This window comes from Symphalangus syndactylus, chromosome 10, assembly GCF_028878055.3.
Source record: "Symphalangus syndactylus isolate Jambi chromosome 10, NHGRI_mSymSyn1-v2.1_pri, whole genome shotgun sequence".
Classification (NCBI taxonomy): domain Eukaryota; kingdom Metazoa; phylum Chordata; class Mammalia; order Primates; family Hylobatidae; genus Symphalangus; species Symphalangus syndactylus.
The window spans coordinates 99,919,380-99,946,795 of NC_072432.2; the positions used below are offsets into that span (position 1 = coordinate 99,919,380).

A 27,416-nucleotide genomic window follows, 5' to 3' on the forward strand; every position below is an offset into this window, starting at 1 on the left:
GTGAGACTGTGAAGAAAGTTGAGAGAAATAATTCAAAGGTACAAAGATAGAGTTATCTTGGTTGAATAATTCTAGAGATCTAATGTACAACCCGAAGACTATCGTTAATAATATTTTACACAGGAATTTGCTAGGAGAGTAGATTTTAGGTACTCTTACCACTCCTCACTAAAAAAAAAAAAAACAAAGGTAACTATATGTGATGATGGATGTTGAATTTCAGCAAGTGAAATTTAAGCCAAAACTGTGAATCTCATGTTTTTATGCAAGCCTACTCTCCTCTCTCAGCCTTGCCTAGAGCTGCACTGAACCCCTCCTTCAGTCTTTTTTTTTTCTTTTCTTTCCTTTTAAACTTGCTGAGCACAGAGAACATGTAATACCATTTCCTGGAAGAAAATAGATTACTACCTTACGGACCACAAGTTGTTAACACATGGGAGTTTATTGCTCAATCTCATGCATTTAAATAAAGACTTAACAAAGCATTTTGTCTCAGAGTATAAAGCATTTATTTTCCCTAATTTGCTGGGTAGGAAATTAAGTGAGTAATTTTTATGATCCAAGAAAGAGATTTGGTTTGTTTGAAATGTTTGTTGCTGTGAAGATATATCCAGGAGCCCCTTGCCAAAAATTAACCAATGTCTTGCTTTTGTACATGGGTATTAAAGATTTTGGGGGAGAGTAGAAGGGTGGTTACCACCTTTGGTGTTAGACAAGTGGGTGAGGCTGTGGAAAAAGTTGAGAGAAATAATTCGAAGGTACAAAGAGTTATCTTGGTTGAATAATTGTGGAGATATAATATACAACATGAAGACTATAGTTAATAATATTGTATACAGGAAATTTGCTAGGAAAGTAGATTTTAGGTATCTTACCACTCCTCAGAAAAGAAAAGTAACTGTGTGTGATAATGGATATGTTGATTTACTTGACTGTGTAGCAAGCACTTCATTGTATATTAAGACATCAATGTTGTACACCTTAAATATATGCAATTTTAGAAGAAGATTCTTTGAGTAGCTATCATTAAAATAAAGGCTTTGCTTTTATATCCTCAGCTAGATTTTTCTTTTTTTTTTTTTTTTTTTTGAGATAGAGTCTCACTCTGTCGCCCAGGCTAGAACGCAGTGGCACGATCTCGGCTCACTGCAACCTCTGCCTCCCGGGTTCAAGCGATTCTTCTACCTTAGCCTCCCCAGTAGCTGGGACTACAGGCACACGCCACCACACCTGGCTAATTTTTGTATTTTTAGTAGGACGGGGTTTCACCATATTGGCCAGGCTGGTCTCGAACTCCTGACCTCGTGATCCACCCGCCATGGCCTCCCAAAGTGCTGGGATTACAAGTGTGAGCCACTGCGCCCAGCTTAGATTTTTCTTTTTAATGAGTGTGTTTATGGCCAGTTAACCTCTGTTTTCTATTTTAGTGGTAATCCTGTTTTTATCTTTTAATTTAAATTTTTTAATTGCAAAAGTATAACAAGACTAATTGTTGCAACAAATGAAAAAGTGCAAACAGACTGGGCATGGTAGCTCACACCTGTAATCCTAGCACTTTGGGAGGCCAAGGCGGGCAGATCACTTGAGTCCAGGAGCTCAAGACCAGCCTAGGCAACATGGCGAAATCCCATCTCTACAAAAAATACAAAGCTTAGCTGGGTATGGTGGCCTATGTCTGTAGTCCCAGCTATGAGGAAGGCTGAGGTGGAGGATTGCTGGAGCCTGGGAGGTCGAGGCTGCCCCTGAGCTGAGATTGTGCCACTGCATTCCACCCTGGTGACAGAGTGAGACCCAATCTCCCCACCTCAAAAAAAAAAGGAAAAGAAAAAGTACAAACATGATTAAGAAAAAAGGTACTGGTCTCTCCTTACCATCATAAGGGATTCAAAGTTAACAAGCTTTGTGAATGTCTTCCAGGTTTATAACAATATATATAAACATATGATATGGGAATTAAAGAGGTTTTGGTTGTGTTTATTTCTGTGATTTGTCAAATGGTTTGTTAACAAAGGGATGATACTATATACATTGTTCTATAACTTGATTTATTCACTTTATGATACGTGTTGGACAGTCCTCTGGATTAGTAAATAGTAGACTTCCTTGAGGATTTTATTCTTTTTTTAAAAAAAAATTATTTATTTAGAGATAGGGTATTACTTTGTCACCCTCACTAGTTGAGTGGCATGATCGTAGCTCACTGTAACCTTGAACTCCTGGTCTCAAGCGATCCTCCTACCTCAGCCTCCCAAGTAGCTAGGACTACAGGTATACACCATCACTTCCAGCTAATTTTTATTTTTATTTCTATTTTTATAGAGATAGGGTCTTGCTATGTTGCCAATGCTGGTCTTAAACTCCTAGCCTCAAGCAGTCCTCCTGCTTTGGCCTCTGAAAGCACTGGGATTACAGGCACAAGTCAGCATGCCAGACCAGGATTTCATTTTTAAAGGCAAAAATCACATGGAGTCAAATCTACCCACAAGTCATATGGAATATTATATATATATGGTTTTGTTTAGTAATTTATAGGTATAGATATAGAATCTATGTAGTAACAAATGGGAATTTCTGCTTGTTCTTCTCATTTGCAGGTTATCATATTTGTCTTCTGTAGATGATTTATCAGTTCTTTAATTTGTTTATGGTTGGTATTTCTCTGCAGCCCTTTATTTAATTTCTTCCTAAAGAATATCCAAGAAGCCTTCATTCGTGTTTTATTTTTTCTCAAGCATTATGCGTTATTCCTTTGTCAGTGGTCAGAAACCCAATAAAATCATGACATTTTATGTCCATATGTTTTGCCACTTCTATCAGGTATCAAGCTTGATTGATTCTATTGTTTGAAGTTGTTTTATGTTCATGGAGAGGATTAATGGGCTTAATGACAGGTAGTATTTAATGTATGTACCTCACCCCACCATACCTAGCACTGTAGTTCTCTTTTTCTTTCGTCTCCCCAGCAGGATTATATAGTTGAATTTGAGTACATTAAATGTAATTATGACATGATTTTCCTGTAGATATACCTTGCTACACAGGTGAGGAGCTCCAGTAGAATGTTAAAGCAAAATCTGAAAAAAGGTGGCAGCTTTACATCTTTCTTTCCAAACTTTTTTCTTTCCAGTATGCACTGGCTAAGAATCCCAGTACAATTTTAAATAGAAGTGATAAGGGTAAATGGATTACTCAGGGTTCTCCAGAGAAACAGAGCCAATAGGATACAATATGTATATCTATATCTATATTATCACATATAAATAAATAAGCAAAAAATATAGAAGATTTATTATAAGAAATTGACTTAAATGATTATGGAGGTGGGCAGCTGGAGACCCAAGAGAGCCAGTGGTTGAGTTCCAGTCTGAATCTGAAAGCCTGAGAACCAGGAGTGCCAGTGGGTGTAGTTCCTATCTGAAGGCTGGTAGGCTTGACACCCAGGAAGAGCCAATGTTTCAGTTAGAGTCCCAAGGCAGGAAGAAAAGCCAATGTCCCAGTTACAAGGCAGTCAAGCAGGAAGAATTCTGTCTTACTTGGGGAGGGTCAGTCTTTGTTCTCTTCAGGTATTCAGCCAATTGGATGAGGCTAGCCTACATCAGGGAGGGCAGTCTGCTTTACCCAGTCTACTGATCACAATGTTAATCACATCCAAAATCACCCAGAATAATGTTTGACCAAATATCTCATTAGTAACACCCAGAAAAATGTTTGACCAAATACCAGGGTAGCCTGTGACCTAATCAAGTTGACACATAAAATTAACCATTATAGTAGACCTTTTTTTTTTTTTTTTTTTTTTTTTTTCTGAGACAGAGTCTCACTCTGTCACCCAGGCTGGAGTGCAGTGGTGCAGTCTCGGCTCACTGCAACCTCCACCTCCCAGGTTCAAGTGATTCTCATGCCTCAGTGTCCGGTGTAGCTGGGATTATAGGTGCCTGCCACCACACCCAGCTAATTTTTGTATTTTTACTAGAGACAGGGTTTCGCCATGTTGGCCAGGCTGGTCTCAAACTTCTGACCTCAGGTGATCCACTCACCTCAGCCTTCCAAAACGCTGGGATTATAGGTGTGAGCTACCACGCCCAGCCTGCCATCTTGATTTTGTTCTTTATCTTAAAGGACAGCGTTCATTCAGTCTTTCAACTTTAAATATAATGTAGTTTTTTTCATAGATGCCCCTTATTCAAGAAATTCTCTTCCTAGTTTGCTGAGAATTTTTATCCTTTAAGAAAAAGTTGATCACTTTTTCTGCATTTTTTGAGATGATTTGTATATTTTAATTCATTGGTTTTCTCTTTTTTTTTTTTTTTTTTTTTGAGATGGAGTCTCACTCTGTCACCCAGGCTGGAGTGCAGTGGCTCAATCTCGGCTCACTGCAAGCTCCCCCTCCCAGGTTCATGCCATTCTCCTGCCTCAGCCTCCTGAGTAGCAGGGACTATGGGCACCCGCCACCATGCCTGGCTAATGTTTTGTATTTTTTTTAGTAGAGACAGGGTTTCACCATGTTAGCCAGGATGGTCTTGATCTCCTGACCTCATGATCCGCCTGCCTCGGCCTCCTAAAGTGCTGCGATTACAGGCGTGAGCCACCGCGCCCAGCATCCATTGGTTTTCAAAAGTTGAAACCAACCTTACTTTTCTGAAATAATGTTCACTCGGTCAAGATGTGTTAGCATTTTTATACATTGTTAAATTTGACTTATTAATATTTTGTTATGGATTTTATTGTCTATGCTCATAAGGAAAATTGAGGAATATTGGTGTGTTCTTGACTTGTAATGTCTTTCTTTGATTTTGGTATTAGAATAATGTTGGTCATATAATGAGGTGAGAAGCCTTCTCTATTTTCTGAACAAGTTTACGTGGGACTGGTATTATTTATTCCTTAAATATTTGATAGAACTTAACTCCATGCCAGCTGAGCCTTAAGTTTTCTTTATGGGAAGGTTTTTAATTAGAAACTTAATTTATAGCCAGGCGTCATGGCTCATGCCTGTACTCCCAGAACTTTGGGAGGCCGAGGTGGGTGGATCACCTGAGGTCAGGAGTTCAAGACCAGCCTGACCAACATGGTGAAACTCTGTCTCTACTAAAAATACAAAACTTAGCTGGGTGTGGTGGTGCATGCCTGTAATCCCAGCTACTTGGGAGGCTGAGGCAAGAGAATCGCTTGAACCTGGGAGGCGGAGGTTGCAGTGAGCTGAGGTCACACCATTGCACTCCAGCCTGGGCAGCAAGAGCGAAACTCCATCCAAAAAAAAAAAAAAACAGAAAGACAGAAATTCAAAATTTATTTAATGGGTATGGTAGACAGATTTTCTGTTTCTTTTGTGTGAATTTTGGTAATTTTTGTCTTCAGGAGAATTTGTTTCATTGTTGTGTATTTGCATAAAGTTCATAGTAGTTCCTTATGTTAGTTTTCTGTTGCTGGATAACAAAATACCATAAACTTAAAACAACATTTACTTACTAGCTCAGCAATCTAGGTATACTTTGGCTGCACTCCTTTTTGAAAGCTCTGAAAGAGTCTGCTTCTGAACTGATTCAAGTTGTTGGCCCAGTTCTGTTCCATGTGATTGTAGGCCTGAAGTCTCCAACTCCCTGCTGGCTGTTGGCTGAGGTCTTCTCTCTGTAACTAGAGACAGCTCTCAGATCCTTGCCCTGCGGCCCTGTCTAACTTTTAAGTCTGGAAAATTTCTCATGCATCAAATTTTCTCATTCTTTGACTCTTTTGCTAGGAAGAGCTGAGTGTCTTTTAAGGGTTCAACAAATAAGTCAGGCTCACCGAGGATTATCTGCCCTCCTTAAAGCTGACAGTATCATATAGTATAACCTAATCACAGGCGTCTAGTCTATCGTATTTGCAGTCTGAGAGATCATACAGGACACATGACTCTGTATGAGGTCTATAACAGAAATCTCAAATGTTCAGTGTTGACTCACCACTCTGCCTCCCTGGCACTTGAACATCTTCCATCTCCATGGGAGTGCTTGGAATTCTGTAGCATATAGCTTCCTGATCATTCTTTCCTTCACCTTGTAGGGCTTTTTGTTTGTTTGTTTGTTTGTTTTTTTAAAGACAGTCTTGCTCCGTCACCCAGGTTGGAGTGCAGTGGATAAACACGGCTCACTGCAGCCTTGACTTCCTGGGTTCAAGAGACCCTCCTGCCTCGGACTCCTGTATATCTGGGACTACAGGCATGCACCACCACACCCAGCTAATTTTTTTTTTTTTTTTGTCTTTTTATAGAGACAAGATTTCACTGTGTTGTCCAGGTTGGCCTCAAACTCCTCCGCTCAAGTTATCCTTCTGCCTCAGCCTCCCAAAGTGCTGGGATTTCAGGCATGAGCCACCGAGCCTGGCTAGCCTGTAGTGTTTTCGTCTTTCATGTATACATCTTAATTAATATTCAGCAGAAGCCTGAACTCAGTGTTGCCTAAAATCTAGATGATGACATTATTTATAGCTTTTTATAGCTCTAGTGGGAAAGGGGTCTTCTAACTCTCAGAGAATGTATGAATTGTACCTCTTTTTCTCCTCTTTTTGTTTCTTTTTTCTCTTCTGCATTGCCCCAGTCTCTGAACAGTATTGTGGCAATAGTAACAGTGGTAGCAATGGCATTGGCAGGAGCAGTGGGGACAGGCAGAGCCTAAGACTCAGAGTTGAATGTCCGTTTCAATTATAGGAGTTGTAGACACAAGAGAATGGAGTAAGTCTCCCCTTCCCTCACCCCCCTAGTGTTTAGCATAGTCGCAGGAAGTGTGGGTGAATAAAGCCGCAGCTTTCTGGTTGGGTAACAAGTAAAGGGGAACTCCAGCCTACTAAAAAATACTTGGAACATTGTAGAGTGAGATAAGCTCAGGAAAGAAACCTCTTAGTTATTTGTGTTTATAAGCTTATTCCTGAGCTGTGCATATGAGGATCTGCTCTTAACAGTCTACGTACTTTGAGAACTGAACAGTGGCATATTCCATTACCCAAGTCTCAAACTGGTTAATGTGTAGTGCACACATGGGACAGATGCAAATAGCCCTGCAAGAAGACTTGAAAACTGAACTGGTATCGGAACTGCAGCTCACAGAAGGCTCATGGAAACTTCCAACTGTTGAGTCTAACTAACTATGGTCCCCTAAAACAAAAATATCAACATTCTCCATAGGATATAAACAAGACCCAGTGTCTCATAACATAAAAGACAAAATATCTGGAATACAATTCAAAATTAGTTGACACATAAAGAATGAGGAAAATCTGAAGTTGTGTGGACAATGATAGTTCAATAGACGTCAGTGACGAGATGACACAGATGTTGGAATTATCTCACAAAGACATTAAAGCAGTTATGAAAATGCTATAACAACTAAGGGCAAATGCAACAGGAGGGACTGGAAGGGGAGAAAGTTTCAGCCATTAAATAGAAGATATAAGGAGGAATCAAATGGAAAATTCAGAACTAAAAAATATAATAACTGAAATTTAAAAATACACTGAATGGACCCAATAGCAGAATAGTAATGAAAAAAGAAAGGGTCGGTGAACTTAAAGATTAATCAATACAAATTTTCCAGTTTGAACAACAGAGAGAAAAATGGGAGAAAAATTCGATAGAGCCCCAGGAACCTGTGAGAAAATACTAGAAAGTCTAACATTTGTGCAATCTGACTTTGAGAAAAATAAGAGAAAGAGTACAGTTCAGGAAGACTACTTAAGGAAATAATCACAGGAAACTAGATTATTGGCAAAGTCAGCAAAAGACAGAAACACAAATTCAAGAAGCCCAAGAGAAATACAAGTGCAGACGTATCCTGTATCACACGTATTAGTTATACATCATAATTCCCCATAGCCTAGTTATATAGGTCTCAGGACTCCTTATCTATTAAAGTATATAACCCAAGGAACTTGTATCTTTAATCTTAAACATTAAACAAATATATATTTAGGGAGTATAAATGCATATTTCTTACATGCATATATTGCATAGAAGTGAAGTCTGGGCTTTTAGTGTATTCATCACCCAAATACTGAACACTATGCCCAACAGGTAAATTTTCAGCCCTCACACCCACACCCCCTACCCCCACACCTTCCCCATATCTTCCTCTTTTTATCTTCTTCTTTCAGTGCCTGGAACACCAAATAAATATTTGTGCAATGAATGAATACATTTTAACGTAACTGTCTCTAACATTTTATCCTTAGTTTAAGGTCACGTAGTATTCTTCTCATAAGTCAGAACAAAGCTACCTTTTTACAAATTGCGACATAATAAAGAATATATATTTGGTCTCCGCCGTGGCTTTTGGCACAGAGCTCCTTAAGTCCCTTGTCATTTCCTGAGTGATAGGAGCATCTATTATTCTAATGGTTTGATCTAGTCTCAGTGTCCCGACAAAAGAGCTTTCAAGACCCATGGAATCTGGGTAATGATAGGAGTGTCTTTTTGTATGCTGACAAGATGAATGGAAACTTAAAGCCCCTAGATAGCTCCAGGGTGGAGCCGGTTGCCAGAGAAACCAACCACGGGAATAGAGGATTGGAACTTTCAGCTCCACACCAGGACTTCTGGAGTGGGGAGGGAGGACGGAGACCGACTTAACAGTGGCCAGTGACTTAATAACCATACCTGCTTAATGGAGCCTCCATAAAAACCCTAAATAATGAGATTTGCAGGGCTTATGGGTTAGTGAATATATCCACATGCTGAGAGGATAGTGCAGCCAAATTCCATGGGGACAAGCTTCTGCACTTGGGACCCTTCTGGACCTTGAAGAACATATATATACCTTTTCATTTGGCTATTCATTTCTATCCTTTATAATATCCTTTATAATAAATGGATAAATGTGTTTCCCTGAGTTTTGTGAGCCATTGAACCTGAGGAGGGCATTTGTGGGAACCCTCGATTGATCAGAAGTACAAATAATAACTTGGGATTTGCAATTGTCACCTGAATTGGAAGTCAGTCTTATGGAACTAATGCCATAACCTGGTAGCATCTGCCCTAAGTCCAGGTACCATCAAAATTGAATTGTATGATACCCAATTGGTGTCCAGAGAGTTGGAGAATTGATTGGTGTAGGAAAACCCTCACATTTGGTGTCTGAAGTGATGAAGGTAGAAGAGACAGTTTTTCACTTTTACAAATGGTCAAGGCTAGGAAATTCCCAAAACATGGGAATTTCCACCTATTCATGCTACTGATCTTTTTTTGTGTCTAATATCTAAGGGCAAAAATGTAGTGGATTTTGGCCATATTGTGGAACAAGAAGGAAATTAAAATGTTGATGTGAAAAAAATTCATATCTTATTCAACACAGAACATTTTTAATTGGTGAGTATAGGAATGCAGTCTGTGTGTTGGCTTGGCACCTCCCTGCTATAGCACAGTGGCAAGTCCTTTGCATGTCAAAGCCTGACTTCTTTTGCTCTCCTAATGTTCTGGGGCTTGTGAAGAAGTGTTTCCATGAAAATTTATTAAAGTTGGATAATAAAACATGTAACTGTATAAAGCATGGTTATTATTATTATTATTATTTTTATTTTTGAGACAGGGTCTCACTCTGTCACCCAGGCTGGAGTGCAGTGACGCATCTTGGCTCACCACAGGCTCTGGCCCCAAGGCTCAAGGGATCCTTCCACCTCAGCCTCCTGAGTAGCTGGGATCATAGGCGCACACCACCACGCCTGGCTATTTTTTTGTATTTTGAGTGGAGAGGAGATTTCGCCATGTTGCCCAGGCTGGTCTCGAACTCCTGAGCTCAAGCGATCTGCCTACCTCGACCTCCCAAAGTGTTGCGATTACAGGCGTGAGCCACAGTGCCAGGCTTTAAAGCATGATTAATTATACTTTAAAATGCTTTACTTCTCAAGATTGAAGATGACCCAGATCAAACTTCAGGAAATGGGACAATTTTTATAAAATTTCATGTGATACAAATTTAGAGGATGGATTTTGTTACTGCTTTTTCTGAAAACAAAAACTTCTTTTTTTATGCTTCTTTTTTTTTAATGGGAGATTCTAAATTCAGAGAACAAAATTTTTAAATTCAGAGAACAAAATTTTTAGCATCATTGTAAAGTTGGGTCTTTTTTCCTACTCTTGTTTCTTTTTGGTGATTTGTCAACTTTAATAATTTTGGTAAATTACACAGAGATTTCTCAAGCAGAACTAATCTTAATGACTTGGCCTGAAATAAATCATACTTTGACTATTAAATAATGATACTTATTTTCAACAAATTTTTTCAGAATGCGCAGGGTCTTTTTTTTTTTTTTAATTGTCACCATGCTCAAGTTAGATTAGTTCTTTATTGTTATTCTTTCCCAGATCACATTCTTTGTTGTGGCTGTTCACACAGGTGGTATGGGACTTTTTTTAGCCCATTATAATTTAGGGTTTTTGTTTTTTTTTTTTTTTTTTGAGCTTTTATAGCAGCTCATCCCTAATTCTACTTCATTTCCTATACCTGAGTTTTGCCAGAAGTTTTTGGATGCAGTTATAACTAGCATTCTGTTTTGTTTTGTTTTTAAATACTAGCGAACATTTATTGAGCCTTTATTATATGGTGGGGACTTATTTGTCTTTATTTCTCAATGTCTTTATCACCAGAACACTGAAAAATAATCATTTGTAAAATTCATAATTTTCTGCATAAACTATATTTAAATGCCATATTAAAAAGGTGACAAATTCAGGTAAGATTATCGAGAGTAAGAATTGAATACCATTTTCATCCTGATGTACCTATCTTATAACCTCCCATACAACAGATGCAAAATATATTTTATGTATGTTTTGTTTTATTTATGATTTACCAAATCTCATTTTACAGATTATTTGAGGTGAACCTACACACGCAGTCTCTGTGTGTGTGTGTGTGTGTGTGTGTGTGTCTCTTACATAGCACATACAATATACACAGTTTTGACTTTAAAAAAAATAGGGGATAGTTAATTGACAGGAAATTAAAAAAAAAAAACACCCAGTGGCAAGATTCCTAGTAGGTATGTGTATAATATTAGATCCTGTGTAATTAATTGCTTGATGTGGGCTACATATTTGGCTGTCTGCTTGCCCTACACCTAGTGGACAAGGCAAAGAGAAAACATGATCAGTTATAATATTCAGAATCTCATAAGATAAAACAAACTAGTTATTTATGAGTTTGTAGCATATTTCAATACTGTAAATTGAGAGAGATATGCTTAGGGAATCCTTATGAATGAGACACAGTGAGTAATGTAGTGAGCACCAGCACCTCTGACAACATCATATTATAGTAGGCAAAATAATGCTTCTCATCTCCTTATAATGTCTTTCACTAGGTAGACATAAAATATAATATTGACAGTGTAATCTGGAAAAAGTCATTCTAGAAGAGAGACCAAATTTATTCAGTCTCAATACTGTATTCAGCCATTTGATGGTTTATCTTTAATTGAATAATATTTGGACTCCCTAAATAAATATTGTGTGTTTTTCAGGAAATTCTGTATGCATATTTTTATTCAAAACTGGATTTGGGAAAGATTAGGCAGTGGAGACTTTGTTGTGTTCATTTAAAGTCAAATAAGATCAAAGTGTGTGTATATATATATATATATATATATATATATGTATATATGTATGCACACATGGATCATCAACTGAGCCTAGAGTGACATTAAATCATCATGGCCGTGCCCAGTGGCTCATGCCTGTAATCCCAGCACTTTGGGAGGCCGAGACAAATGGAACACCTGAGGTCAGGAGTTGGGGACCAGCATGACCAACATGGTGAAACCCCATCTCTACTAAAAATACAAAAAAATTAGCCAGGTATGGTGGTGGGAGCTTATAATCCCAGCTACTCGGGAGGCTGAGGCAGGAGAATTGCTTGAACCCAGAAGGCGGATGTTGCAGTGGGCCGAGATCATGCCATTGCACTCCAGCGTGGGCAACGAGAGCAAAACTCTGTCTCAAAAAAAAAAAAAAAAATTAAGGATATGAAGTTTCTAAGCAGAAATCATGTGTGAATAGATGGCACTGCCCTCTCCCCCACTCACCTTTCATGAAGATGTGTGGAATGTTAGTTGCCTATGAAATCACTTTCATTTTCCCAAAAAGTAGCTTAAACAGGGCTTTAAAATTTTTTTGTAGTTTGCAGGCTTATTATCTCTCTGGAGAGTAAATGGTAATAGAAATTTTGAGCAGTAAAAGGTAAGAAATCTTATAGTAACAAAATAGTTTTTTCTTTATTTTCTTTCTTTCCTTTCTTTTCTTTCTTTTTCTGAATGAGGCAGGGTCTTGCTCTGTCACCCAGGCTGGCGTGCAGTGGCACAATCTCTGCTCACTGCAACCTATGCCTCTAGGGCTCAGGCAATCCTCCCACGTCAGCCTCCTGAGTAGCTGTGACTACAGGTGCACACCACCACACCTGACTAATTTTTGTATTTTTTTGTAGAGATGGGCTTTTGCTATGTTGCCCAGGCTGGTCTTGAACTCCTGTGCTCAAGGGATCTGCCTGCCTTGGCTTCCCAAAGTGCTGGGATTACAGGTGTAAGCCACCTCACCCAGCCTGAAATAGTAATTTTACATTTGAAAACAGTCAGTCATGGTGCTGGTTTGCCTGAAAACATTTGGAATGGAGAGGAGGCAGGTGATTAGGTTTATCCAAGATACAGACTTCCAGATGAGTGTGATGGGAGAGAGGCACTTGAAGATAATTTTGGTGAGAGTGAAGGCAGACAAAACTATTAGAGAAGCGGGGAGAAAGAGGTGTTGGTTGTTGAAATAGAGGTTTTAGTGATGGCTACAAAGCTTTCCTTTGGGAATGTATTAACAGTAAGTTGGAATTGGGGTGGGAAGTGGTTGGAAACTGAGATTTAATAATTAGTGATTTGGAGGTGCTAGGGTGTGGTGAAGTCAAATTCAGCGTGGCATCGTGGGATTGTGTGGTTGAAGGGAAGGAGAGAAGTACCTAGTTGGAGATTTTTAGGTCAAGGAACTCAGAAGTCAGATGGGTTGTTTGCCTCAGGCGTGCGGACCCTGCATCAACACCTCTTAGTGATTTTCTTTTCACTTAGTCGTCTTCAGATCTTGGAAAGCAATTACTGGCATCTTCTTTGTCAGAAACTTGAAAAAGTGCACCACTTTTGCTTGATTCCCAAGCTTTTTTTTCTAGCCTAGATATTTCTTCAGGTCTCATTTTCTATTTTCACACTGTGCATACACATTTCTTCCCCTACCCCCCCCTTTTTTTGGTCTGTGTTTGCAGAGCAGATTGGGAGTTTATATGAATTTAGTTTAAATGAATGGATTTAGGCTAAATGTTGAGTATATAATGTCATACAGAATTTTTGGTAATGTGTTTAAAGCTGTGAAATTGATTATTTCTTCAGCCTTGAAAGACTTCTCTGGAGATGATACAGATATTGATGATGGGGCTGTTTCTTAATTGCTCAGTAGAAAATAATTGTTGTATGGTTCTTATAGGCAACTAAACTTTTATTTAGAGAAACAAAGTAATTGGGAATATGAGAAGTGAAGTGTGTCTTAATATGCCTTCACTTATTCCTGTTCTTTCTAGTGTTCTATTTTAGCTGTTTAAAATACCACGCTAGACCGGTATTAAAGGCTCATACCTTTACTCCCATCACTTTTGGAGCCAAGTTGGGCAGATCACTTGAGCTCAGGAGTTTGAGACCAGCCTGGCCAACATGGCAAAACGCTGTCTTTACTAAAAATACAAAAATTAGCCAGGCATGGTGGTACGCACCTGTAATCCCAGCTACTTGGGAGGCTGAGGTGGGAGGATCACTTGAACCTGGGAGATGGATGTTGCAGTTAGTTGAGATCATGCCACTGCACTGCAGCCTGGGTGACAGAGTGAGACCTCATCTCAAAAAAAAAAAAAATACTGAGCTAATGTAAGTTTCTCATAAGTTAAATACTTTGCATATAGCATATAAGGTAGATATAAAGATTTTCTAAAAGTGCTGTTGTGTAAATCTTTCTTCATAATTTTCTTTAGTTCATAGTCTTTAGAAACTAAAAATGAAAGTGCCCAGGCTTTTTGACTAGTTTCTGGGAACACAGGGAAATACCATTTAAAGTAGTTCAGAGACATGGACTTAAAGAAAGATTGCTTAAGGGTATAACTACTTAATCCTGAAACTGCCTGCTTAAAGAGAGGGAGAAAAACCCAAATGGTTGTTTTAAAAAAAATATCTAATACAAAAATAGGCATATAGACCAATGGAGCAGAATAAAGACCCCAGAAATAAGGCTGCACACCTACGACCATCTGATCTTCAACAAAGTTGACAAAAACAAGTAGTGGGGAAAAGACTCCCTATTCAATAAATGGTGCTGGAATAACTGGCAAGCCATATGTAGACGATTGAAGCTGGACCCCTTCCTTACACCATAAACAAAAGTCAACTCAAGGTGGATTAAAGACTTAATGTAAATGTACACTTACATTTACTTTAAATGTAAAACCTCAAACTATAAAAACCCTGGAAGACAACCTAGGCAGTACCATCCTGCACTTAGGAATGGGCAAACATTTTATGACAAAGACACCAAAAGCAATCGCAACAAAAGCAAAAATTGACAAGTGGGATCTAACTAAACTTAAGAGCTTCTGCAGAACCAAAGAACCTATCAACAGAGTAAACAGCCTACAGAATGGGAGAAAATATTTGCAAACTATGCATCAGACAAAGGTCTATTAGCCAATATCTATAAGGAATTTAAGCAAATTTATAAGAAAAAAACATTAAAAGTGGGCAAAGGACATGAACAGACACTTTTCAAAAGAAGACATACATGCGGCCAACAAGCATATGAAAAAAAGCTCAATGTCACTGATCGTTAGAGAAATGCAAATCAAAACCACAGTGAGATGCCTTCTCACACCAGTCAGAATGGCTATTAAAAAGTCAAAAAATAAGAGATGCTGGTGAGGTTGTGGAGAACACTTACACACTGCTGGTGGGAGTGTAAATTAATTCAACCATTGTAAAAAGCAGTATGGCAATTCCTTAAAAAACTAAAAGCAGAACTACCGTTTGACCCATCAATCCTATTACTGGGTGTATACCCAGAGGAATAGAAATCATTCTACCATAAAGACACATGCATGCGAATGTTCATTGCAGCACTAATCACAATTGCAAAGATGTGGAATTAACCTAAATGCCCATCAGTGACAGATTGGATAAAGAAAATGTGGTACATACTCACCATGGAGTACTGTGCAGCCATAAAAAAGAATGAGATCATGTCTTTAGGGAACATGGGTGGAGCTGGAGGCTATTATCCTTAGCAAACTTATGCAGAAATAGAAAAACAAATGCCGCATGTTCTCACTTATAAGGAAGCTAAATGATGAGAACTTATGAACACAAAGAAGGAAGCAACAGACACTGGAGTCTACTTGAGGGTGAAGAGCGGAGGAGGGAGAAGAGCAGAAAAGATAACTATTGGGTACTAGGCTTAATACCTAGATGATGAAATAATCTATACAACAAATCCCTGTGACACCAGCTTACCTATGTAACGAACCTTCACATGCACCCCCAAACCTAAAATGAAAGTTTAAAAAAAATACCAAAAAAATTTCTATTTTCATTCATGGTTTCATTTAATGAGTTTTGGATTGACTGTGGCCATTTTGCTGTTATGTCTGTATATAAGGTCTTACATTTGGACATTCAGCCATTTTATAATACTTTCTGGGCTATTTAAAAATATTTAAAGGTAACATTATATAAAATAAAATCAAAGATCATTGATTTTTAATATTTGTCCCCCTTTAATCAGAGGGGACAACAATCACCAATGTTCCAGCTATCTACTATAAACTACTTCTTTTTCTTTTTTTTTTGAGACAGCATCTCACTCTGTCGCCCAGGCTGGAGTGCAGTGGCGCAGTCTCGGCTCACTGCAACCTCTGCCTCCCGGGTTCAAGCAATTCTCCTGCCTCAGCCTCCTGAGTAGCTGGGACTACAGGCATGTGCCACCATGCCCAGCTAATTTTTGTATTTTTAGTAGAGACCGAGTTTTACCGTGTTGGCCAGGATGGTCTCGATCTCTTGACCTCGTGATCCACCTGCCTCGGCCTCCCAAAGTGCTGGGATTACAGGCATGAGCCACCGTGCCCAGCCTGTAAACTACTTTTATTTGTATTCTTCACACAGTTTACAAGGTGAACATGCTTTTTTTTTTTTTTTTTTTTTGAGACACAATCTTTCTCTGTCGCCCAGGCTAGAGTGTAGTGGTGCAGTTTTGGCTCACTGCAACCCGCCTCCTGGGTTCAAGTGATTCTCCTGCCTCAGCCTCCTGAGTAGCTGGGATTACAGGTGCTCTCCACCACACCCAGCTAATTTTTGTATTTTTAGTAGAGATAGTGTTCCACCATGTTGGCCAGCTGGTCTTGAACTCTTGACCTCAAGTGATCCACCCGCCCCAGCCTCCCAAAATGCTGGGATTACAGGCGTGAGCCACTGCACCTGGCCATGCTTTTGACAGTATTTTGCTATAGTATAGTATTTTGATGGTATTTTGTGTTATACTGTTTTTCATTTAAGGTTACATCATAAATCAACTTTTTCTTTGTATACAGCATAGACTTCATGATGAATTGAAAGTAGGAGACAGAGGTGACTGAGTAGCTGCTGGTACCATTGTCACTGTGGTAGAAAGAACATGAGTGATTATGGTTAGTTAGCTTCTAAGGTAGATTTTTGTTTGAGTTTGATTTGAGAGAGACTTGCACAGGTTTATAGCCTGCTGGAGGAAGATTTTTCCAATGCAGAGGAGCAAAGGAGTAACATCTCGGTACTTGGGGAGCTGGAGCAATATGGGACGAGGAGACTTGAAGGATTACGCCTTTTTCTGGAGTTGAAGGGAATTAGGTCATGTGTTCAGATGTAAATTCCTAGTGACCTGAGGATTTACTGCAACTACTTTTAGTATCCTTTGTAACCCGTTACTTGAATATTTATCATTTATAATAATCCATCTGCGTTTAGAATAACCAATTTTTTTCTTTTAGCTTAATTTTTTTTCAAAAGAAAAGTTTCAAATATACACAAAAGTAGAATAGTATAATGAACCTCCGTGAACCCATCATCCAGATTCAAGTTATTCTGATAGCTTTTTAATAATATTTCTTTAGCTCTTAATCATTTAAAAGTATTTAACTCTCTAATCCATCTGTGCTTATTTTGCTGGAATTAGATAAAAGAATATTATTTATTAAGTCAGTCATCTTTTTTTACTATATTATGATATGTCTGGCCTACTAACCTACAGTTTTATTTATGCCAGCATAACATAGTTTTAATTATTTTAATAGGTTTTAAACCCATAATTATATTATAAATATTTATAATTAAATTTGCTGATTACATCAGTATTAAAATTTTAGATTACTGTTTGAATATATTTTAATATCTATAGATGAAGTATGTGGATATTCTTGGGTATTTATCTTCCTTTTCAAATATTGGCGTGGTAACTCTTAACTAGCCAGAAAAGCTTTTGTTGATAAGCTTTTGAAAAATGAAAAATAAGCCTAAGCAATTCCACATATGTATTCATTTGTTTAGTAAATATTTATTGAGTAATATTGTGTGCTAGTATCACATCTGAATGAACTGGTATAAAAACTTTGACCTTAAAAGTGTATCACTGGGTCAATCTCTGTGTTTTACTACTGTTTTTAGCTCTACTTTCTCCCTGACTTTTAAAGTGGTGATAATTAGGTCATATCTTTTAAAAAACTGCAAATGAGTAGAATTGTCTGGGACATCTTACACATGCCCTGCATCACTCTGGCCCCAGGCCTTTAGGGAAAAACAAAGGACAGTGATATATAGGATAATCATAGATATGGATGGAATATCTTTTGTTAGCTCTTGACTTAGTATGACAAATTCATAAATTATTTAGATGTAGAAAGAAACTTTGGAGCCATCTCATCCATTCATTCTTTCCTACACATAGAGAAGGGTAAGACAAGACCTCAAGTAAATGAAGTCAGTGAGTAAGCATATGATAGTATGCTTATACTTACTGTCATGGTTTCTTTAGACTTGTTTAAACTATTGAGCACCCTGGCATTTGGACCAATATGTGATTTTATAGCTGGTTTACTTAGCAAGTGAAAAACAGATTAGACTAACTGTAGTTAGTCTATACAGTTAGAACAATATACTGGTTAATTACAGTCTAGTGGTTCTGTAGACGAGTAGGCTTTCTAAAACTTGGCATGTTTCTTCTTCCAGTATGTTCCTTCCTTCTCCAAAATAAAGATGTTTTTAGTTTAGAAACAAACAAACAAACAAAAAGAGATGTTTTTCATGGTACAGTATTCATGACTTTGTTTTTGTTTTTGTCTGCTTCATTACAGGTTCATGTCAGGGCTGGTCTTTTTCATGGTACTGAGCTCCTGTGTAAAACCATCGTAAGCTCAGAAGTATCAGGGAAAAATGATCATATTTGGAATGAACCACTGGAATTTGATATTAATATTTGTGACTTACCACGAATGGCTCGATTATGTTTTGCTGTTTATGCAGTTTTGGATAAAGTAAAAACGAAGAAATCAACGAAAACTATTAATCCCTCTAAATATCAGACCATCAGGAAAGCTGGAAAAGTGGTAATGATACACCAACTTCTGAGGATTGTTTTATATAACGGAATAATTTTAAGACTGTTTGAAATAATTGAGTAATATAAGTTAAATTATATTAGGTAACTTTGATCCTTAAAAACTGATTTTAAGAAGATAAGAAATTTCCATGTTTATATCTTTAGATTTATGTTCATGCATTTATTTATGTTTATGTTCGTGCATTTTTTTTTGTAATCTTGCTCCTTCTACCATGGATTTTCTTTTGGCAGATTTATTTTATAAGTGTTTTATTACATATGTAATACTTTTAAGAAGATATGAAGAATGATGATGTTTGAAAAATTTACAGTTCTGCAGTCTTTCAACTGAAATTTCATGTGACAGATATGTTTAAGAATTCAGAATTTTGTGCATTTTAGAAAGATCATTGGTCGTAACTGACTCAACATATCTTGTGGGGTCTGGGGCATAAAATGTGTCATCAAACATGTTAATATTTGGACTGAAATATATGAATATTCACACTAAATGTGACTATCATTAGCTTTTTGTTATCTCTGGCCACTTTTTGCTGTCACATGAGCTATGAACAAACCTTCAGTTTTTAGAGCTTCTTGGATTTTGAAATTATGAATATAAGAGGATGGACCTGTTGTCATACTTTCATCTTCCATGTTATGTTTTCAGTCAAATGTTTCACTTTCTTCTTGCTTTTTGAAAGCTTTTTGGTGGGGACAGGGACATTAATTTTATATGTTTTTAAAATCTTGTTACTATATTTATCTATATATTAATTTGTGTTATTTTATTCTTTTTTTCTTTTGAGACAGAGTCTCACACTGTCGCCTGGGCTAGAGTGCAATGGCATGATCTCGGCTCACTGCAACGTCCGCCTCCTGGGATCAAGCGATTCTCCTGCCTCAGCTTCCTGAGTAAATGGGTTACAGGCACCGGTTACCACACTCAGCTAATTTTTTGTATTTTTTGTAGAAACAGGGTTTCACCATGTTGGCCAGGCTGGTCTTGAACTCCTGACCTCATGATTCACCCACCTCGGCCTCCCAAAGTGCTGGGATTACAGGCGTGGCCACCGCGCCTGGCCGTGTTCTTTTATTCTTAACATGGGAATATAAGCATCTCCTCTGGTTATCATCATATAATCTTCTAAAAATAATTTTTAGGCTAAGCACAGTGGCTCATGCCTGTAATCCCAACACTTTGGGAGGCTGAGGTGAGAGAATTGCTTGAGGACAGGAGTTGGAGACCAATCTTGGCAACATGGTGAGATCCTGTCTCAAAAAAAAAAAAATACCCTAAAAGTAAAATAACTTCTAATGACTAAAAAGTCACAGAAGCGTTAGTTCCTTAGTATTTTTTTCTTCCCTGATATAGAATTATCCTCAAAGTGTTTGATTATAAGATTTTTGATACACTATGGCAAAATTAATCTATTTAAATGTTTGTATAAAAGTCCTATCAGCTCAATGCCTCCTTTTTAGAGATATATTTATATGCCTAGAGACATTATCTCCTTCCATACTGAGATTTTTATAGGTTGAAAGCCCTTAAAACACGTATTCTGATATTATACATAGTTTCTTGGATTATTAAGAATTTCTCACTTTGGCTGGGCGTGATGGCTCACACCTGTAATTCAAACACTTTAAGAGGCTTAGGTGGGTGGATCACCTGAGGTCAACAGTTTGAGACCAGTCTGGCCTACATGGCAAAACCCCGTCTCCACTAAAAGACAAAAATTAGCTGGGTGTGGTGGCGGGTGCCTGTAATTCCAGCTACTCAGGAGGCTGAGGCAGGAGAATCTCTTGAACTTGGGAGGCGGAGGTTGCAGTGAGCCGAGATCATACCACCACTCCAGCCTGGGTGACAGAGTGGGACTCCGTCTCAAAAAAAAAAAAAATCATCTTCACAAGGCTTTTTAGTCCATATTCTATTTCGTTCATATACTATTTATTATGAAATGTTAATTGGGTTTTAAGGTTCTTCTTAAACATAATAAAGATAGTGCGCATTTTTCTATGTATATCTTGTTCTCATTTTAGAAGATTATTTTGGAAATCATCCAGAACTTTCTAGAACTAACATTATTGAAACAAAGGACATGTGCATGTTTACACCTTATTCTTAGCATATTTATGCAATGGTATCTTTTTCAACAGCATTATCCTGTAGCATGGGTAAATACGATGGTTTTTGACTTTAAAGGACAATTGAGAACTGGAGACATAATATTACATAGCTGGTCTTCATTTCCTGGTAAGATTTACATTCTTATCCTTAATGTTAAACCATAACTGACTTTTGGCATGTGGACTAGTTAATATTTATGAATCACCATTCTTTCAATTTAATAAATAAAATTATCATTTTGTATTATTTATTCTAAAACAGATTTACACAAATTACTTTAATATCATCATAAAATTACTTGTTTCTGAGTAGATTTCTTTACAAATTTTGTTTTGGTTTAAAATCGACCTATATTTTATTTTATTATTTATTTTTTATTTTTTATTTTGTAGAGACAAGGTCTTGCTATACTGCCAAGGCTGGTCTCAAAACTCCTGGCCTCAAATGATCCTCCCAAAGTGCTAGGATTACAGGCATGAGCCACTGTTATTGGCCTGTATTTTAAATGGTTATTTTAACAAGTCAGTATTTTAAACATACTTCCAACAAATAATATACCATTATTTTGCTAGTAACAAGTTAACTCTAGTATTAACAGATTATTCATTTAGCTCATTACAGATTGTCTAGTCTCGCCATGGGACATAACTTTTAAGTTTTGTGATGGGTAGCTTTGTCTTTAAATCTTATGCATCTCCATATTTAGGAATGAAATACACTAAACTTTTTTTTTTTTGCGACGGAGTTTCTCTCTTGTTGCCCAGGCTGGAGTGCCATGGTGTGATCTTGGCTCACCGCAACCTCTGCCTCCCAGGTTCAAGCGATTCTCCTGCCTCAGCCTCCCTAGTAGCTGGGATTACAGGCATGTGCCACCACATCCAGCTAATTTTGTATTTTTAGTAGAGACGGGGTTTCTCCATGTTAGTCAGGCTGGTCTGGAACTCCCGACCTCCGGTGATCCGCCCACCTCAGCCATCCCAAAGTGCTGGGATTACAGGCGTGAGCCACCGCGCCTGGCCGTATTTCTGAATATATTTCTTATTTTAATGAATGTGTGTTGCTTTCAGCATTTTTTGTAGGTTTTTTTTTTTTTTTTTTTGAGAAATTCTCCTAAGGAACAGTGTCTTCTTTATAATAACCTTTGTTGCTCCTAATTGTGCTTTCTTCATGAGTAGAAGGAACATCTCTAATTAGGGAGAAATAGTAAAAACACTTTTTTTTTGAGACGGAGTCTCGCTCTGTCACCTTGGCTGGAGTGCAGTGGTGCAATATCCGCTCACTGCAAGCTCCACCTCCTGGGTTCACACCATTCTCCTGCCTCAGCCTCCCCAGTAGCTGGGACTACAGGCGCCCGCCACCACACCTGGCTAATTTTTTATATTTTTAGTGGAGACGGGGTTTCACCGTGTTAGCCAGGATGATCTCGATCTCCTGACCTCGTGATCCACCCACCTCAGCCTCCCAAAGTGCTGGGATTACAGGCGTGAGCCACTGCACCCGGCCTAAAACACTTTTTCTTTAGTTGGCTTTAGCCTGAAATTTGAAGTAAATGGAGCACCTTCCACACGCTTTTATTTCTCAAATACTACTCAAAATACCCTCATCAAATGAGGTAGATGGTTTTATTTCCATTTTTACAGATAAGTGAAGCTCAGAGAAAATAAGTTAGTCTTACATAGCTGTTTCAAACCTAGGATTTGAATGAAAGACTATTCAGATCTTCCCATTGTTCTATACTGCTTTCCCAAATGTTGGAATTTTTAGTGTAAATCTTGCATTATAATAGTGGTTTTCTTTTTCTTTTTTCCTGTCTTTATAGTTTGTTGATAAATCTAGTGAAGTTGTGAACTAATTTGAATTTGAATTTTTTAATTCATGGCTTTGTAAGTGACATTTCAAAATGTTCATGTACTAGCAGTTGTCACCTGAAAAATTACTTTTGGATAATCATTTACTGACATATCTATAAACTCTTTGCAATCTAATAGTGTGTGTGTGTGTGTGTGTGTGTGTGTGTGTCCTTCTATTCCTATCCTCTCCAGCATGTACCTCTAACAATTTTCACTAATTATGTTATTCCCCAAATGTAGGAGAGCTGTGTATGTTTGACGTATTTCTTTTTGTTTGTTTGTTTTTTTGACTCAGGGCCTCACCCTGTCACCCATGCTGGAGTGTAGTGACTTGAACACAGCTCACTGTAGCCTTGCCCTCCCGGGCTCAAGCGAGCCTCCCATCTCAGCCCCCCGAGTAGCTGGTACTACAGGCATATGCCACCACACCGGGCTTTTTTTTTTTTTGTATTTTTTGTAGAGACAGGGTTTCGCCATGTTGCCCAGGCTGGTCTCGAACTCCTGAGCTCAAGTGATTTTCACCTCCTCAGCCCCCCAAAGTGCTAGGATTATAGGCATGAGCCACTGCTCCCAGCCTATTTGACATATTTCTTAGGAGGAACTAAACTTTCACAATACAATAAAATATAGCAGCAAAATACTGTACTTTCTTGAGAATCTTAATTTAGACTCACACATGTTCTCCAGAATCACCAACCAACTTCACTAGTATTTTTAGTAAAAATTACAATTTTTGGTGGTGTTAACTTGGCATAATACTATGAACCTGACTTCCTCTCTGAGAAAATGTATGATAAAAAATAATAAATGAACACAATTAGTTCTGTATATGTCAGCTCTAGAATTGTTACATTTAACCCAGTAGGGGCAAGCAAGAAGCAAACAAACTACAAATAATGTACCATCCAGAGTCCCTAGGTCATCATTACAAGGTATATAATCACATTTATTTATTTTTTTCCTAACTTTCCATAATTTTTTTATGTGGACTAGGAAATACAAATGTCGATTCCTGTTTTTCTCCGTATACTTACACAAAATGACACATTCTATATAATGTTCTGCTCCTTGCTTTATTCACCATATCTACATATCTACATATCACCATATCTTCTCTACGTATGTAGAGAACTGTTTTTTCCCCCATGCCTGGACTGTTAGATTTTTTTGTTTTTTTAAGCAGAATTGTGTTCTGATAGTTCAAACGGTGCTATTGTAATGAACAACCTTGCTTATGTACAGGTGTATATCTGAGATAAATTCCTTAGAGGTGGGTTTATTGATTCAAAGAATAGATAAATTTATAATTCTTATAATTACAAATTGTTCCTCAATTTGTAATTCTTATAATTACAAATTGTTCCTCAATTTTACTCTCCATGTGTAGTATATATGAATGCCTTTTTTTGGCCAGATATGGTGGCTCACATGTATAATCCCAATGCTTTGGGAGACTGAGGCGGGAGGATCAGTTGAGTCCAGGAGATTGAGACCAGCCTGGACAACATAGTGAGACTCTGTCTCCCTATACACACAGAAAAAGAGTGCCTTTTTTTCTGACCACTTTTGAACAAGGCTAAAGGATTACCTCTATATTTGGGGCTAATAAGTGCTAAAATACTAAATTTGATTTCAGTTAGGTTGCATTTGATAGGACAAAACTATAATAGTACTAGAGAGCAGAAGTATGAAACTGTAAATTGCTGAGAAATCAGCTCTAGAGTTGTATAAATTATTAGAATTGAGCCAGGTGCAGTGGTGTGTGTGCTTGTAGTCCCAGTTACTCAGGTGCTTGAGGCAGGAGGATCGTTTGGGGCTAGGAGTTTGTATCCAGCCTGGGCAATGTGGCAAGACCCTGTCTCTAAAAAACAGTAAGATAAAAAAAAAAAGAGTTGCCTCTATCCAGGTGAAAATTGAGTTTGGGCTGGGTGTGATTGCTCACACCTGTAATTCCAGCACTTTTGGAGGCTGAGTTGGGTGGATCTCTTGAGCTCAGGAGTTCAAGACCAGCCTGGGCAACATGGTGAAACCCTGTCTCTACCAAAAATTAAAAAATTAGCCGGGCATGGTGGCATGTGCCTGTGGTCCCAGCTACTCAGGAAGCTAAGGCTAAGGTGGGAGGATCACTTGAGCCTGGGAGGTGGAGGTTGCAGTGAGCCAAGATCATGCCACTGCACCCCAACCTGGGTGACAGAAACCCTGTCTCAAAAAAAAAAGGAAAAAAAGAAAATTGAGTTCGTGAGGTGAGAAAATATTTAAAAAGATGAACGAAGAATTAAGGAATGAAAACTTGTAAAGATTTTCCATCTTTAGGAGATAATTCTGAGTGTGCATACTTTATGAACATTAGACCTAAGTAGAGTAGAGCTGATATTTTTTTTCCTTAGGAGATACAGAGAGAACAACTATACTACAGTCAGTATAAGAAAAGAAAAATTACTTTGGAGAGGGGAGATCTTAGATTGTACACCTAACTCTATTTTCTCATCATGAATTTCTTATCTGTGAAATAAAAAATTTATATAATGCAAACTCCAGAGTTTTCTAACTACACTGAAATTCTAAAATCACACACACAGTTCTGTGAATTGACCATATTTAGGGTGTTGGAAAAGGAAGGAGTACCTTGAAGAAAGAAGCAGTTGGTGAGGTAAAAGGAGTGCCACTTAATGGAGTATTCCAGAGGCTACCAGAGAAGATATTTTCTGTCAGCAGTTACAGGATAATAAAGAGCATCATCATTAGATTTGATAAGAAGAATGTCATTGATGACTTAAAATACTAATTTGGTTATTGAGACAACCATGAAAACCAGATTACATGTCATTAAGAAGTCCATATATAGTGATGAGATTATAGTTTCTATGGGCCACCTAATTTTGATGGAGGGAGAGCAGTTCCAATTAAAGTCTTTTCAAGATTGAGAACTAAATTTGAATTAAGAGATAAAGGAGCCATTCAGTTTTGTTAACTTTCTCATTTTTAAAAGATGTATGCAAACTCACACTGAAATTTTGTTCCAAGCATTAACAGAAAATTAGAGGATTACTGATAGAATTATCTGTCACACTTATGTAGTTGACATACTTCTAAGGTGATTTTCATGGGAGGAGATCCATTACGGCTTTTTTAAAGCTTAGTTTTAAAGACATTTTTTAAGAACCAAAATTATTTCCATGTTTTAGATGAACTCGAAGAGATGTTGAATCCAATGGGAACTGTTCAAACAAATCCATATACTGAAAATGCAACCGCTTTGCATGTTAAATTTCCAGAGAATAAAAAACAACCTTATTATTACCCCCCCTTCGATAAGGTAAGCTAATTATTTAAAGGACCACTATGCATGAAATAATTGAATGATTAGTTCCTCTATATATAGTTTAAGCTCTATCTGTCTCTTTCAAAACTTCCCATACAGTGACAGCTTTGTTGAGTGGGAAGACCATGGATCAGGGAGCCTTCTTAACTCTGTTAGTTTTGGTTTTATCACTAAGTAAGAGAAGGTACCTCCAGGCCGGGCGCAGTGGCTCACGCCTATAATCCCAGCAATTTGGGAGGCTGAGGCGGGCAGATCACCTGAGGTCGGGAGTTTGAGACCAGCCTGACAAACACGGAGAAGCCCTGTTTCTACTAAAAATACAAAATTAGCTGGGCATGGTGGCACGTGCCTGTAATCCCAGCTACTCGGGAGGCTGAGCAGGAGAATCGCTTGAACCCGGGAGGCGGAGGTTGCGGTGAGCCAAGATCGTGCCATTGCATCCAGCCTGGGCAACAAAAGCAAAACTCCGTCTCAAAAAAAAAAAAAAAAAAAAGAGAGAAAAGGCACCTCTGGAGTTCACTTTTCTTATTTATAAAATGAAGAAATCATAATTGTTCTATTTTTTAATATCTCAGGCCCTTAAAGGGCTATAAATATATTCATATGTAACTCTGAATATATAAAATGTTGTTTCAAATGTTAAAGGTATAATCACTGCTGTATTAGAATTGATACTCAAAGAACAATTGGTTTTTGTTGAATATGTCTGTTAGTGGTGCTTCCTAATGTAGTTATTTTATAGAATCTATAGTAAGGACTTCATTTCTAAATATATTTCTTTAATATACATACTGCATGTCTTGGGGATAAGGAGATTATTTAATGGGGGCTAAATATAAGGCTATGGTAATTTACATGCTAAGAGAGCTGAGCTGTCATATATTTTATCTTTAGGTTTGGCATGGTGTTTTTTGTTGTAAAAAATGGAGTGTCTCTCTGTCATCCAGGCTGGAGTGCAGTGGCACGATTATTGAGCCTCTAATTCCTTGCCTCAAGCAACTGTCCTGCCTCAGCATCCCAGGTGCTGGGATTACAAGTGAGAGCCACTGCACCTGGTAGTGTTGATTTTTATAAGGAGATCTTTGAACAAATTCTCAGAAATTAGGAGCCAGGCACCATGGCTCAGCCTGTGATCCCATCAACTTGGGAGTCTGAACCAGGAGGATAACTTGAGGCTAGGAGTTCAAGATAGCCTGGACAACTTAGAGAGACTCTTGTCTGTACAAAAATTTAAAAGTTAGCTGGGTGTGGTGGCATGTGCCTATAGTCCTAGCTACTCTGGAGACTGAGGTAGGAGGACTACTTTAGCCCAGGAATTTGAGACTGCAGTGACCTATGGTCATGTCACTGTGCTCCAGCCTGGGCAACAGAGAGAGACCCTGTCTCTGGAGAAAAAAAATGTTCAGAAAATTAGCTGGAAGTTTATTTAATTTTCTCAATCCGCTTGAGTACAAACTACCTTTG

The 27,416-nt window shown here is 38.0% G+C and overlaps 1 protein-coding gene across 3 annotated transcripts in view; it reads left to right on the plus strand.

The window, feature by feature from the left end:
* Positions 1 to 27,416, plus strand: part of PIK3CB (phosphatidylinositol-4,5-bisphosphate 3-kinase catalytic subunit beta) — a 187,817-nt gene that overhangs the window by 104,262 nt on the left and 56,139 nt on the right. For all 3 annotated transcript variants that reach the window (XM_055295261.2, XM_063610702.1, XM_055295262.2), the window contains exons 8-10: positions 18,405 to 18,656; positions 20,810 to 20,906; positions 25,816 to 25,946. In XM_055295261.2, coding sequence (XP_055151236.1) covers positions 18,405 to 18,656; positions 20,810 to 20,906; positions 25,816 to 25,946 — 480 coding nt within the window. The remainder of the gene's footprint in view (positions 1 to 18,404; positions 18,657 to 20,809; positions 20,907 to 25,815; positions 25,947 to 27,416) is intronic.